The sequence below is a fragment of the Athene cunicularia genome, assembly GCF_003259725.1.
Source record: "Athene cunicularia isolate RWA chromosome 1 unlocalized genomic scaffold, athCun1 chr1_part1, whole genome shotgun sequence".
Classification (NCBI taxonomy): Eukaryota; Metazoa; Chordata; class Aves; order Strigiformes; family Strigidae; genus Athene; species Athene cunicularia.
Genome location: NW_020799091.1, coordinates 94,447,760 through 94,462,531, shown reverse-complemented (window position 1 = coordinate 94,462,531; position 14,772 = coordinate 94,447,760). Strand labels below are relative to the sequence as shown.

Genomic DNA, 14,772 nt, shown 5'->3' with positions numbered 1-14,772 from the left:
CTGATTAAAATTAATAGTCAGGACCCATATACAATTGTAATCATCATGTAAACCTCAATAGAATGCTGTAACCTTGCTGTAGGACCAGATAAAGGGAGCTATACAGAAAAGGTGAATACAAGGAAAGGCTCAGAGCAGCTGTTCCAGTGGGACTAGTATCAACCAGTGTGAGATATTTCTTTAACAAGAAGGATGTCTAGTAGTTATCTGGGCCTGTTACTGGCTCAGGTTGCATTGACAGGTTATGTACTTCAGCTCTGCCTGATCACAGCAGTAAAGAGCATAGACTTAGAGAGAGCTGGCACAAAACTCATTCATCTCACTGCATGGGGAGGAGGTGTAATCAATAATTTCAGGAGCAAGGAGGTGTGCCCATGATGCTACTGACTCCTGTTCTGCTCCTCCCTACGGTTGGAGGAATGCATGTTTCGAGAAGGTCTATAAATTCCATTCCCACCTGCAAGCACTTAAGTCTCCTGTTACTTAGTGGTATGGGTTATGTGTACATAAACCCCATCTTGTTTATAGAGAAACATTGCCTGGTCAGGAGATGAGGTACAGACAAAGTGAGTATAGACTGTTAAACCTTCAGACTCAAAATTAGTGGGTTGCATAGCTTGCAGCCTAACAGACTGTCATATCTAATTAGTTATTCTGAAGAAAAGCAGTATTCAGATACTAAAATAATGTGATGAACAGCCTGCATAATAGAGAAAGTGCACACAACTCTTATTTCAAAGTTTCAAAAGAGTGAGATCTTTACTTAGTCAGGGCATTTTTTGTTTGACTGCACAATGTGGACTGTCAGATCCAGTGTCTTGCATAAATTTAATAATCTAGTCCAGGGATCTGACAGAACAATGAAATTAAAGGACTTTTCAGATCCTTTATAATCTACAGTTTGGTTTAAGATTCTCCCTCTGCTAGGACTCAGTTTCCCATCTGGATTACCATCTTCTCATCAGTACATTCTCTTTTATTATACAATACAGCCTGCAGTAACTAGGGATTTCGTGCCATAAATCTTGGCTTGGGGGCTCATGATCTCTTTTTAGGTTCCAGTTTACTGTATGTTTTACTGACTTGCCCCAGAAGGAAGTTAGCTGATACGTTTAGCACAGAGGAAGTATACTGTTAGAAGTCAAATCATGGGCACCCCCACAAAAAAAAAAAAAAAGAATTAAAACTGCTTTAAAGTTTGTTCTCAGACATTTAGCTTTTGATTAACATCTGATCTTCCAAAGACATTTGCATTTTTCAGACTTTGAGATCTTCTGGTTAAGTTTGAACCAAGTGCTACCAAAACAGCACTGTGTTCTTGAGCTAGTAGTTAGCTTGAAGCAAAAATTCAGTTCTGAACTGTCCCCAGTTATCAGAATGTGAAGTAACTGCTAATACTATGAATCAAGTAAAAATATGACATCTGATACATATGTACATCCTGAACATGGGCAGGATGTTCTTGGTATGTTTGTAGGAAACGCGAACATCTCGAGTGCCAATCCAATTTGAAGATTTTGAGTGTGTGATTTGTGTGCTTATTCACTGCAATTGTTCAAGCAAATGAGGGACCACGATCAAATTGACATTTAAAAAATGCCTTGATATCCCATTTTCTTTGTGACTGATACTGAAATCAACCATGATTTTATTGGCAAAGGATGAGATTTGTCACATCATCTAGAGACTTGGTGCCTAGTCTAAACTAGTTGTCCCGAACTCCCACTGTAGTTAAGAAAAAGGTGCACTTCCAGAGGGTCGTTTATCTCTTCCCAGAATAGGGAAGCAAAATAGATAAAATTAATTACTTGTTAGGTGTGCCTGTTTCTCTCAATTGGTTAATTTATGGTTCCTAAACAATGAATTTAGTTTAAGCATCAAACTTTTAGATATATAATATTAGGTGGATTGAACACTGCAAGGTTTGCTGTGAGCACAGGCTAAGCTCTCCCTCTAAATTATGAATAATCCGTCCCATGATCACTAAGTGGGAAATCGGCTGTGGATCAAGAGCAGTATGTTTAAGAAGGCTTGGTTGTGGGCTATATTAAGAAATGCAGTTTAGTCCACCACAGAGAAAGAGCTTTTCTGCCCAAGAGGATTTCTTCCTTTCTTTTATTTTTTTTGTAAAGCATGAAACATTTACTAATATATTTTTAGGTTGAGAGAAATGGATTCCTCATTTCTGAGTTGGAAAAGACTTTGAGGCAAAGGAATAAGGAATTTGATTTGGTTACTTAAAGCACTCACTTGGCTTTTCTGCCCTCTATCCTGATGTTTTGGTGCCTGGCATGTGGTTTTATAGGCATTTACATAACGAAGGTCGCTTCTCAGAGGCAAGGTACAAGAATGCATTACAATTGTAAATTCCCTTAATTGTCCTAAAGCAGGGCTCAGAGCTTAGACAATGGAAAATCCTATTGTTCTTTGTCCCTGAGAGACCCGTGTATAGAATGGAAATATATGGATGTGTGGATTCTAAAGCTAAAGTGGAAAAATTACTCATAAAAATGTTTATTCACTTGTGATACACAAATGATGGTGGAAATGATGAACAAATGACCTGTGAGTTTATGTATAGGTTTTATTTGGCAGACAGTTACCTTAAACATGTTTATTATTTTTAGTGTGACTTTGCCCCCCAGGCTTTAGAGGGGTGCAGTTCAGGCCAATATACAGTTAGGAAAATTCTTGTTATTAAAGCAATATATTTTTTTATTCTGTTTTGTACTCAGGAAAGATGTTTCTGTCCCACGTGTTTTCTGAAGGTCAAGATGCCTCTTTTTCTTTCCAAGTAGTGGTACCTGTAACTCACTTTACCTTAAGCCTGTTTGAACTCAGTGGGGAGCCTGGGAAAGAAATGTCCATTTAAATAATCCCCATCAAGAGTTTTTTTTAATTCAAATTATTTAAATAATTATCAGTTGATACAGACAATCCCTCTCATCTAAGAATTTACAAACTCTTCCTTAAACATTAACAAACTTTGTCAATACCACTGAGAGTTAAGTATTCTGTATTCACATCAGTGAATGGGAATATGGTGCCCTGGCTGGTAAATAGTGGAATTAGAAATACATAGAAAACATCTCCCTGACAATATGCCAATTTATGGAAATGCCCTGGCTTTGAACTAACTAATTCAGGTGAGAAGCCCCAAGTATCTTCATCTTATAATTGGGAAGTCATTTACTTTTTGTTTTATACTAAAATAAAGCAAACAAGTAATCCAGTTTGGAGTTAAATGGTTTGAAGGGTTTGAATTGTGCATAAGGGGTAATTTCACTTAACTGTAAGTCCTCTTTGTGTTTCAGAATGGAAAAGGTATCTCGAGAGACAGATTCCTGAGTGACACAAACTGCTGAAAGGTCCTCAGCTGCTGAAAGGGCTGTCCCACCTCCCTGCCCTGCTTGGGAACTGTGCCCTCTTGTCCTGGCAGTGACAGCCCTGGGGCCCACACAGCGGAAACAAACCCTCTTTGTTGTTAATTTCCCGGGAATGGTTTCCAGGTGGATGGGCTTGCTGTCCTCATTGGCTGTGTAGGTGCACTTGAAAGCCAGCTCAGGGAAAGTGATGGGAAAGTGTCCTGGGGAGAGAGAGCAGAAGGTCACTGCCCACTTCAGTAGCAACATCATCTTCTGTCTCTGTAAGCGGCTTCTGAAACTCTAGGCTCTGAATAGCCTAGACCCGCAAACTGGGCCATGACCTTGCAATGGCTGCTGGTCACTCAGCACATCTCCTGGCATATGTACGGCTATCGTGTTTACATGCACAAATTGGATAGCTGTGATTGCTGAATTGTAAAACAGAATTGTAAATCATCAGGAACTAATTTACGTGCACAGTTATGTTGTTTATGTGCAAAGAAGAGGATCCAGCACCTCTTTTCATGTGCAAATAGACTATGTGGTCGTGACTGTGCACTCCAAAAGTAGCATAATAAATGGAAGATATTTACTGGCACTGCCCTCAGTGCTCTGTAGCGCCAGCCTGCTGGTCTTCTCTACGTACATACATGCTTTGGGGTTTAGGAGGGTGCTTACTTAGCACAGATAGGACAGAGGAAGTAAAGCACGAGGAGAGCAAGAGACTCCATGGGATGGCAATGTGCAGTAGCTTTCTCCAGGAACTTCACAAAAATCTCTGTGCTGCCACTCCTTGCTTACCCCTGCCCCGCAGGATTAAAACTCAGTTAGATGAAGCAGATTGGCACAGTTTCTACCAGTAAACATGTAGATGTTTTGCTATGACGCTGGCAGCTTCTCAGGAGTGAGAACAAGAGTGGAGATGCAGAAAATGGGTGATGGATTGAGAAGGATCAGATGAGGATTTTTTGTTGGCATATTTACATATAGGTGTATGGAAAAGACTTTTTACTGATGTAAAAATGATAAATATGTTTCCTAGTTAATGTTCTGTTACATCTACAAATGTTTCCAGTGTAAATCTGGCCTTGGGCTGTTATCTCTCTGTGTATGTCATCTTCTGCTTCTCTGTAGAGTTGCTGCCAGCATTCCACAGATGTTCAGTTTTCTGATACAAATCTAAAGAGTCTAGAAATGAAATGTCTGCCAGATATCATGAGGATGATTTCCACGTCTGGATGGAGTTCTGCAAGCTTTCTCTCAAGCATAAGGCACTAACTATCCCTTAAATGTGGTACTGTGACAGGGCTAACCTGGTTTTCCTCTCACTTGTGTTGCTGTAAAGTGATCCAGGGAATGGTCTTTAGCCATCGAGGTGTGTGTATTATGGATCTCAGGGGCAGCAGCAAAGTCATGAATTTGTTAGCATATGAATTTTTCCATAATAGAACTCCCTGCTCCTGCCTCAGGGGAAACATGTGGATGTGACATCTTTATTCCACTTTCCCTTATTCAGGTTTTGTGTTGGAGAATTCCCTGGACTTTGGCATAGTTTTTGCTTGAAATGAGGGAATGAGATGAGGATTAAGCCTATATATTTTAGAATAGGAATATACAGTGGAGTTTCTGTAATGGAACAGGGTCAGTATACAGTGCCAAGAAATTTCTGTGGTTTCTCTGCATGATTTAAGGAACAATTTGACTGATGGTACTATAGAAGAACAAGTTTGTGTACTGAAATTTAAATTGTTGTTTAAAAAGTATGTTGCTTGTTGAAGGTATTAAAGTAAGGCAGGTTAGTAATATAGTATGTGCCAGAGGTGTCGTCTGTATTTCTAGCTGAACATTTATGAGCAGGAATACATCCCATCCCATCTAAAAAAAACATAGAAATATAGTCCCTGTATAATTTTTTTTAAATAAATAAATGGTGCACTTCTACATGGCTGCAGGTAGGGAGTGTGTAAAGAGCAGGTTTTGACATTTTGGTGCCAAAAGCTGCTTATTTTGGCTCGGTTTTCAGTTGTTTATAGTTTTGCCAAACTTCAGCTGTTTGAGTTGAAACTTCCAATGTTAACTATTTGCTACAGTGAATTTTCTGAGAAACCTTTGAGCAATTCTAGGCCAGTGGTACTTGCAGGTTACCAACAACTATTTCCTACCTTCAGAAGAATTTGTGATGAAAGAGAAACAGTTCAGATATATTGGGAAGGGCAAATCCTGCTGTAATGGCAGCAATCAGGGAAAGCTGTGCTCACCTAGGACCCAAGATGGGCTCTTGGTGCCTCTTGATGGATGCAGAATTAGGCTACAATGCCTAGAAACTTCTAGGAGTCTGTGTAACATTTCTCTGAATAGCAAATAAGTATATTACCAGCAATGAAATGCAAATGAATGAAGCATTTTAGTCAAAACCCTAGAGATGGTATTTACCTGAGGAAATTCACTGTAAGGGTGGGAGTGGATTCTGGTTATGTTTTTTTTCGGTGCTCATTCAGACACATTCTGAAGCATGCGCTTCTACTCTAAGTATGAGGAGGGAGTGGCTTGCTTCTTTTCAGATTAATCATAATTTTTGTGAGAATGGTAAAGCTAAATCTCCCCAGAAATCCTTGTAAAGTCCCTGAGGAAGCAGATAAAACCATCAACACATTTGTCCCTTGCTGAATCCATTAGCAGAAATTTTGGTGACTTGAGCAATGAGAGCTCCCCTAGCATCTTCATCAAAGACAAGAGGTCATCCTCTATCAGCTCGTTAAACAAGGAGCTGCTTTAGGCTTTGTGCTGCAGCCAGGCAGTGAGGGAAATCCGCCTCTTGAATGAGGGTCTGTTCAGGCCAGTCATGTGTTTCTGGCTGCGAATCTGATTTAAAATCACAGTTCCTGGAGTTTGCTTTCCATGGAAAATCCTAACATAGGAAAACAAAACACATTTTGCTTGTTGGGAGAAGCAGTTTAATGTGAGGTGAAATTAAGACCAAAAAATTTTTCATCAGTTAAATTTTCTGTTTCTGTTATTATTTCTTACTTTTTGTATTCTGTTTTTAGCAGGTTGGACTGAGAAAATTGCTTGTTCTGGTTGGTGATGGTGTATTAATGTCCTTTTGACAAATTTGTATTTTAAGTAGCTCTTGAAAACTGCTATTTGGATTCCCATGGACATCAGCCCCTAAATATATTTTTAAGGGTGAGGTCTCAGTAACTCCAGGAGGGGACACTGGAAAACTGAAAGGGTCCAAGATGTTTTTCATTGGAAATCAAAACAGTTTTAAGAGAAATAACTGAAAGTCATGATGCTAAACTTGGTCTTGTAAATCCAGTCCAAAAGGAGACAGCAGCTGTGGTGCTTGAACTGAATGGCCCGTAATATACATCCATCTTGGGGTGAGTTCGCTTTGAGGTTCCACTTTTCATTAAACTCCAGGGTACCAAAACTCCTTGCTGCACAGATCATGAACCAGTGGCCTAAGGAAAATGAGGTGGGCCAGGTAAATGGGGATTGAAGGTGGTCAGAAATTCCTAATATATAGCAGATGAATATGAAACAGTCCCTGTACTGTAGGAATACAATCCCCTCCAAATGCATAATCTGTTTCTCGTGAAAGACATGTGCCCCAATATAGAAGTTTTAGGTCAACTGATTCTGTTAAAGATTAGCCTCAATATTCTGAAAGAGAAGACTGTAGTTACTTATGGACTTTTAATTCCTTACAAAGGATTATACTGGGCACCATGCTACTGCTACAGTGTCCAATCTTTTTGTGGGTTTGCTAAATTAACCTTTGTAATAGAAAGGCCTCTTATGTGCTTCCAGTCAAAGGAAGAGATGGGTTTGAGTTTGTAGCAACTTTAAATGCCAGTGATTGGGATCCTGATCTAATATTCATAGTTTTTTCTATTTCTTCTTAAATTGTGTTCCTCTGCTGTTTTACTAATGAGTTAGAGAGATGTGTCCCACTCTGATTTAACGTTGTGTGCAGGATACTTAAAATGGAAATCTCCGTCAGAGGGGCAGAAACAAGTGCAGGTAGTGAGAGGGAAGATACTTCAATTAAACTGATCATAATTTTTGAAATTATGTTTGGAAAAGTGACTTTAATGGATGTAATGTTAAATCTCAGTCACGTAGTGAGAGTAAAGGCTTCAGTTTTACGTAACGGTATGTATGTCGATACATGTTTTCAGATGATAAGTGTGTATTCAGGTTGTACCTCCCTCAATATTCATGGCAGTACACATTCTTTATGGTCCCCTATAAGTTTGTACAATATTTACTGTCCTGATCTTGAAACTTATGATGAGCTGACTATTATGAAACTCTGACAAGAACCCTTTACCCTGGAAGTCTGGGTCAGAACAAGCCTGTACAATAGAAATTATTGTAATGGAGTTGCCATGTGATTTTCTGTCATGTTAAACTGCTTTGTGGGGCAAACAGGGAATAGAGACAGACACCAGTGAGTACTTCAGCCCGTGCACTATATGTGAGAACCACTGAAAGAAACCCTGTCTCAGTGGAGTTAATGACAGGCCAACTTGGCCAGCTTTTGACCAGTGTGAAAAGAGATCCCAGTTGTGGTTAGCTTCTGTGTGTGGCAGGTATGTGCATAGTGCAAATAATTGGTGGTAAAGTCTAATGTTTGAGTCCCTTGCAAATTTAACAGGCTTGAGAGGTAACTGGTTCTCACTACACAAGGGATAGTATGAAGGACTTTGTCTCTATAGATGCCATTTAGTAAATGTTGTTGTGTTTGAAAGTCTGATCTTTTCCTTGCAGTTTTCCTTCAAATGCTCATCTGGATGGTAACACTGACGTGAGGGACAAGCTTGTTGACCTTGTCAGGGTGTCACATTTCTCTCTTCTAAATAACTGTTCCTTTTGATAAATTATTTGCTTTTGTTCTTAGGACTTGTGTCATAAATAGGCAATGTGAATACACTGCTGGTTTCATACCCATGATATCTCATGGCTTCCAAACAAGTGGTTTAATTTGGGTCCAGGACAAGATTTTAGAGTGAAAAATTACTGATCTGTTTAACAAAAGGCGTTTGTGAAAACTATTATTTTATATATTTGGTCAGTTACATTTTCTAGAACATTTGCCATGAACACAGTAGGATCAAATATTTATAGAGAGAGTTTTTGTGGCTACAGCTTTCCTTCTGGGCTGGGTAATGCTCAGAGAGGAGTATTTGCTGTGGATTTGGGAGGCCCCATGGCAGCATGACATTAATGTATTTGGTGCAGAAGTTTGCTCTCTGTGACATTGAAAGAGTGTGAACTGAGTCTAGAGAGAAGATAAAATTTAAAGAGAATGCTAAGTGGGGATGAAATTAAAACAAGAAGTCATGGAGTTAGGAAGAAAGAGAAGTCAGAAGATAATCCACTATTCATTTTCTAGGAGCTTGCAGACAACATGATTTTTTTACAACATTTCAACTTTTCATCTACAACCTATGCTAATGATAATCACAGAACTGGGATAGTTTACGTGTGGAAGATAAATGCTGCCTGCATATGCACCAATATGGCAAAAGGGATTGCCAAATCCCAACACTGCATATATATGGATCTTCCACACTTCTGTTTTGGTTTTATTTTAATTACAGAGACATTTTCAACATATGAGATTGTTTTTTGATACCTTACTTAACACTTTTTTATTATCAAAAGTTTTAACTAAAAGCATTGGTAATTAAAATAAAGTAAGCAAGCAAATAAATAAAAGGGAAAGAGATCCTGAAAAGTTTAAAAGCTGGGGAGGGCTCTCTCCACCCTCCCCACCCAGTCCTCATGCCTTAAAATGGGAATCATGCAGGACAAGATGGATGCAACTAAGTCCAAATCTGGAATTCTCATTGGAGTCCAGTTTGCTTACACCTAGAGTAACATGGAGTTTTAGGTTTAAATTAAGGTGTTCTGACAGAGGTAATTTACTCAGTGTTGTGGTTATTCTAGAACAGCTTTGTCTGAAGGCGTAATTATGCTGGCATGATCTCGTGAATGGATAAATCTAAATGAGAAAAAACCTGCATGTTCTTAATTTGGAATAAGTATTTACCTAGGAATTATTTTTACAGAGTTATTGTAGTCAGTCACCCTGTTTAGACAAGCCTTTAGATTTCTATGATAAGAGGGTCCTTATGGTAAGAGAATTAAGCAGGTTTGTCTTTTCCTTTATGTCTCCTTTTGCTGTGTTTCTTATCATACCTGAACAAAAACATAGGGCTTTGTCTTTGAGATCATGGCTGTTACTCTCCAAGAAGTTGTTTTGTTGAGAGAGCAGAATTTTGGCATTGAAGCTGCGGCGATTGGAGAGCAGTCTGCTTCAAGTCAGTGGATTTATGTTAGCTCTGGGGTAACATATTTTAACACAGGCGCCAGCATCTTAGTAAAATAGTCTGAGAAGACACTTAGAAAATGGCAGCAAGGATTCTTAGCTGTATTTGAAAATTTTCCTGGAGTGAATAAGCAGTGTGTGGTTCTGTAATCAGAATACATAAAAATGTATTATTACTTGTGTAATGGGAGGAGGTTGCCACTCCCACTCAGAATTTGGCTTTTAATAGTTATTGCAGTGTGCTGATCTTAACATCCACATCTCAATAGGTACCTGCTAATGCTTGTTTGTCATCGTTGTTGTGGAAATGAACTTTCATTGCCCCCTAGACTTGTTTGTGAAGGGTTTAGTGAGCTTTTCTTTGTTCTTTCAGGTTATAAGACCCTTTTGAAAGGAATTTCAGGAAAGTTTAGCAGTGGAGAACTTGTTGCAATTATGGGTCCCTCAGGAGCTGGGAAGTCAACGCTGATGAACATTCTGGCAGGATACAGGTCAGTAACAATGAAAATCCCAAGTAAGATAAGGTCACCTAGCCTGATGGCTCCTTGGAGACAACAGCAGAAGAAATATTAGCCCAGTGTTTGTAGAAAACAGGTATTTCACAGATTTTGAATTAGATTCTTAATATTTTTTCTATTTTTCCTGTTCTGGTCACTTAGGATTTATCTGTTAACAAGTCTGATCCAAAAATAGGAAGCAATTTAAAGTCCAAAACACAAAAAAATATCTCCTTTCTAGCTGTGTAACAAATCTGACTCAGTGTCTTATGTTTAAATCACATTTTATAAACACTTGAAAAAAATGAGTTTTTAGTTGCCACTTTCATAATGTTGATGTCTTCTTGACCAAACTGCAATGTGTGAAGTGACTGTGGTTCATCTTTGTGAATCCCGTGTTGTATGGCCAAATACAAAGCATAGAGAAACCTAAAAAAAAAATTAAAAAAATCACTTGAATGACTTGATATTTTTTCAGACATACATATGAGTCAGCACATGTTTTGTACTATCTTCGAGTAAAATTTTCAGCAACATTGTGTGAAGCCTCTTATGAAAGAGACTGTAATCATGAAATAAATTAATTTCTGTCCAGTGTATCAGTTTTATTCTGCAGTGGGCAATAATTACCTAAGAATTCCACATACTAAGGCCTGTGGCAGCACAGATGAAGGCAAGATTCACCCCTGTTTATTTTCTTGGTTTGTTTCAGAGAGACGGGAATGAAAGGAGAAATTCTCATCAACGGACAGCCTCGTGACTTGCGCTCTTTTCGCAAAGTCTCATGCTACATCATGCAAGATGACATGCTCCTTCCTCATCTGACAGTCCAGGAAGCTATGATGGTGGGCTTTGTTTCTTGCTCTTTATTTATTTTGACAGGAGAAAATGGAAAAATTTCTGTGTATTGTGCAGATGTTCTTACTCCTGGTAACGCCACAAGCCGTTATCTCCATTTGATCCCACTCAATGAAAGTGCTTGGACTTTGATGATGCCTTGAATTCCATTTCAGGTTCACTCTTCTAGGCATTGTCTGAGCTTCTTTAGCTTTATAATTTTCAATATGTGACCAAGCATTATGATTTGGAAGAAGATCTAAGGTTCTACTGTTTAGACCTCCTAGAGAATGGAATCTGAAATTCTGTACAGAACAAGCCTTTGAAAGGACCGTCTTTTTTCGTGGGTGGTGGATGAGTAACCTTGCCTCTTTGCCCATCTTCAGTGTTCTGACTGCAAAGTCATTTTGACTTGAGGATTGTCTCTTTGCTACTTCTTCTCTTTGCCTTTTCTCTAATGAAGGCATTGTATAAAAATCTCTTCCAGTTCTTCACAGGAAAAAAAACAGGAACAGAATAATCCCAAGCTCAAGAGGCAATATAAATTCTTTTCACTTTTTTTCATAGCATCAAGAAGTTTGCTAATTGCCAGCTTGAACGATCAGTCTAGAAGTCCCTGTTGCTCAGTTTGAGAAAGGAGCCAGTTTCTCTAAGAGGACATCATCAAAATAAGGCTAAGGTTGCTTATACTGTATACTAGCATCAATTCACAAATTTTAAGGCCAGAAAAAAACACTGTGGTTTTTATATGGCTAATTTTTTGCAAAGGCTCTTCTCTATGAGGAAGTTTTTATTTTCTTTTGTTTGCTTAAACGTTGTACTCAGAATCCATAGGACCATTTTTGTAGAATTGGGCACAGATGATACTTGCTGTCTAAATTAATCAATCAAGGCTCTGACAAAAATAATTACTTAACAGTTTAATTGCTTCTAATAAGGGTTAATCACGATGTTTTGCGGAGCTGCCTCTTAGGACAACAAATGACATCTTTCACAAGATTATTTATTTATGTACTTATTTTTTCACATCCTGGAGAATGGCAAAGTTTGGTTATCCTTGGAATATGGATGAAGCACAAATAAACGACTTCTAAACTAATCATTGCCTGGGAAATTAGTGGCAATGCAAAAAACACGACCCACCCATCTTCCTCTCAAGCTCTTTGACTTACAGAATGGCCTTTCTTTCTGGTATGCTTTTTGTCAGATGCTTAAGTGATTGTTTAAGTCAGATTATACTACCTGTTATATTACCTACTGCACAGACATATATGATGCTTGTGATTTGAACATTATAGTTCAACTTAAACTTTCCTAACTGGTTTGAATAAAGTTGTTTAAATGGTACATTGGGATGATGTGCCTGAAAGATCCACTATAATTAGTTGTTTTGCTTCAAACCACTTCAAAATCAAATTCCATTGTATTGTATTCCAGGTATCTGCTCATCTGAAACTTCAAGAGAAAGATGAAGGCAGGAGAGAAATGGTATGTATACTGTCTGTCAAACTGAGAATTTTTGGGGATGCCAAAGAGATCCATGAAGTGAGCTCTGTAAAGCAGACATTTTTATCTAACATTGAATTGCGCAGAAGAAAACATAACCTCAAAGTTGACAGGTATCATGAGGGAATGTTTACTGCAGTCTCTGGGAAAGTTGCTTTCAGTATGAGACTGAGCAGATAATTGTGAAAGATGTACTGACATAAATTCACAGATTTTGTAGGATTCCTTTTAATGTACCTTAGCACCTTAGATTTACTTACATGCCTGTCTGAGGGCTCAGTCACCTTGTGTATAGCGAGATAAATCAGTCATGTCTGTAGCGAGTGTAGGCCTTAATTTTTCCAAGGACTAATGAAAAACTCAGCAGTTTTTGTAACTGCTGCAGAACTTTCTGTGCTCATGTTTGAAAGCATTGATCTTTATGGCTATGCTGGTGGGCATATTGTTGCACTGAACAAGTTAATGCGGTTGCAGTCAAGATGCCCACTAATGTATTTTGAAGCTGGGTTGGGTGATTCGAGATTTGGACAAGTAGGAAACCAGGCTAAAACATGGACCTGTCTTTTCTGAAACACTGAGCATGAGTTGCACAATTTACTCTTGCACATTTTCTGCACTGCACTGTCCTGCATCTTCTGCCTGCAGCTGACCTATGACTTTCCTGAGTGGGAGAGAAGTCCTGGAGTGGTTTTGCCCATGGAGACATATAACCCATATGGACCTGAACTAGGAAGTGAGCTTCTCTCACCCATCTGATTGCCATGGTTCTTCCCTATCATTTGTTCTGACACAGGGCTGTCCTTTAAAAAAAAAATACCTTGGAGGTGTGTGACCAGACAAAATGGCTTTGGACAAGTTAGTTTGTACATGAGGCGCCTTTCTCGACTGAATTTGGTTACCTTAGTTATACTCTAAAGGGCTGGAAATGTGCCCTTTCTACCATTTATTCTGCACTTAAAATGTCTGGGCCTTTGTGTTCCTAAGGTCACTCAGAGCTCAGGAGTGTGTGTGTGTGCGGGTGGAGTTACTTGAGCATGCCAAAGCCTAGGAGAGGAATAAGTCAATGCTTCACAGTGTGTTTCAAAACTGTATATGCCCAGGGAGGATCATGTCTGGATCTAAACATAAACAAAAAATCACGGCACTGGTGAAAGCAGAGATGGTTCAGGTTGTTGAGAGCATCGTGAAAAGTGAATCAGTAGCTCAGAAAGTATTTGGAGGTGTTTTGGCTGGCCTCAAGCTATGTTTCAGTCCAGCATAAGACAGCACCAAGGAGACAGTATGATCTCTCATACACTGCCTCCTCGAGGAGGAAGCCTTTGTTATGTGGGTGTTATGCTGAGGGCTAATGGGGCTCATGTGCATGGCCCCATGGCTAACATTGAGATTCACATTCCAAGAAAGCTAACTGCTCCTTCTACCTTTATTGGGGACATGTATGTTACACTGGACAAGTCTTCTAGCAACTCAGTTGTCCCACCAGTGAAAAGGGGAGTTATTATCGGTATAGGAAGCTCCCAATGTTTTTGCTATACTTATGTCTGTAAAATTCAAATTTTGGGCTTTCCATAGTTTTTCGTAAATTGAAATAAGGGTGCATTTTGTGCTCCCACAGCCATGCACTGAGGACAAATGAGGAGATCATGCAGGTGTCTAGAAGAAGTCACCTTGCAGAACTCAACCGAAACTTAAGTTGTGCAGGAGGAAGGAGGAGATGAAGGGACACAGGAGTGGGAGTGGAGCATGGACATGAAAAAAGTGCCTGCTCTCTCAGGAACACAAGAGGCCTCCTGCTCTTCCCCAGATGCCAGTTTAATGCATTTGTTTTATCTGATGGAGGCCTGAACTTGACTTGTTGAACTTACTCTAGTAAAAGACACCTCTGACAGTAGCTGGCATGTGACTCTTAAGCGGAGATTTTTAAAGGAGAAGGTGAAACTGCTTCTGACCCACCTGGTGAGAAGTATGCCCTTTGCCTGAAATGTGAAAACTATGGCAACTTCAAAGGTAGAGCAGCCATTTTTGTGGCTGTCTTTTCTGTGTTATTTATTTCCAAATTGGAACATTTGGCATTTGTTCAATCTCGGAGAATCCTTGAAAATCAGAAGGAGCTCCAGAGAGGGAAACTTACAGGAATCCACATATGTTTGATAGTTTAAGATTGCATTGATTCTCTCAAAAACTTTTTTTTTTTTTTTAATAAGGTAAACACAGATTTTTTTAATTG

At 39.1% G+C, this 14,772-nt stretch overlaps 1 protein-coding gene across 1 annotated transcript in view; it reads left to right on the top strand.

Moving 5' to 3' along the window:
* ABCG1 (ATP binding cassette subfamily G member 1) overlaps positions 1 to 14,772 on the top strand; it is a 54,982-nt gene that overhangs the window by 25,413 nt on the left and 14,797 nt on the right. Inside the window, exons 3-5 of the mRNA XM_026863240.1 lie at positions 10,079 to 10,196; positions 10,915 to 11,047; positions 12,477 to 12,527. Of these exons, the coding sequence (XP_026719041.1) occupies positions 10,079 to 10,196; positions 10,915 to 11,047; positions 12,477 to 12,527 (302 nt within the window). The remainder of the gene's footprint in view (positions 1 to 10,078; positions 10,197 to 10,914; positions 11,048 to 12,476; positions 12,528 to 14,772) is intronic.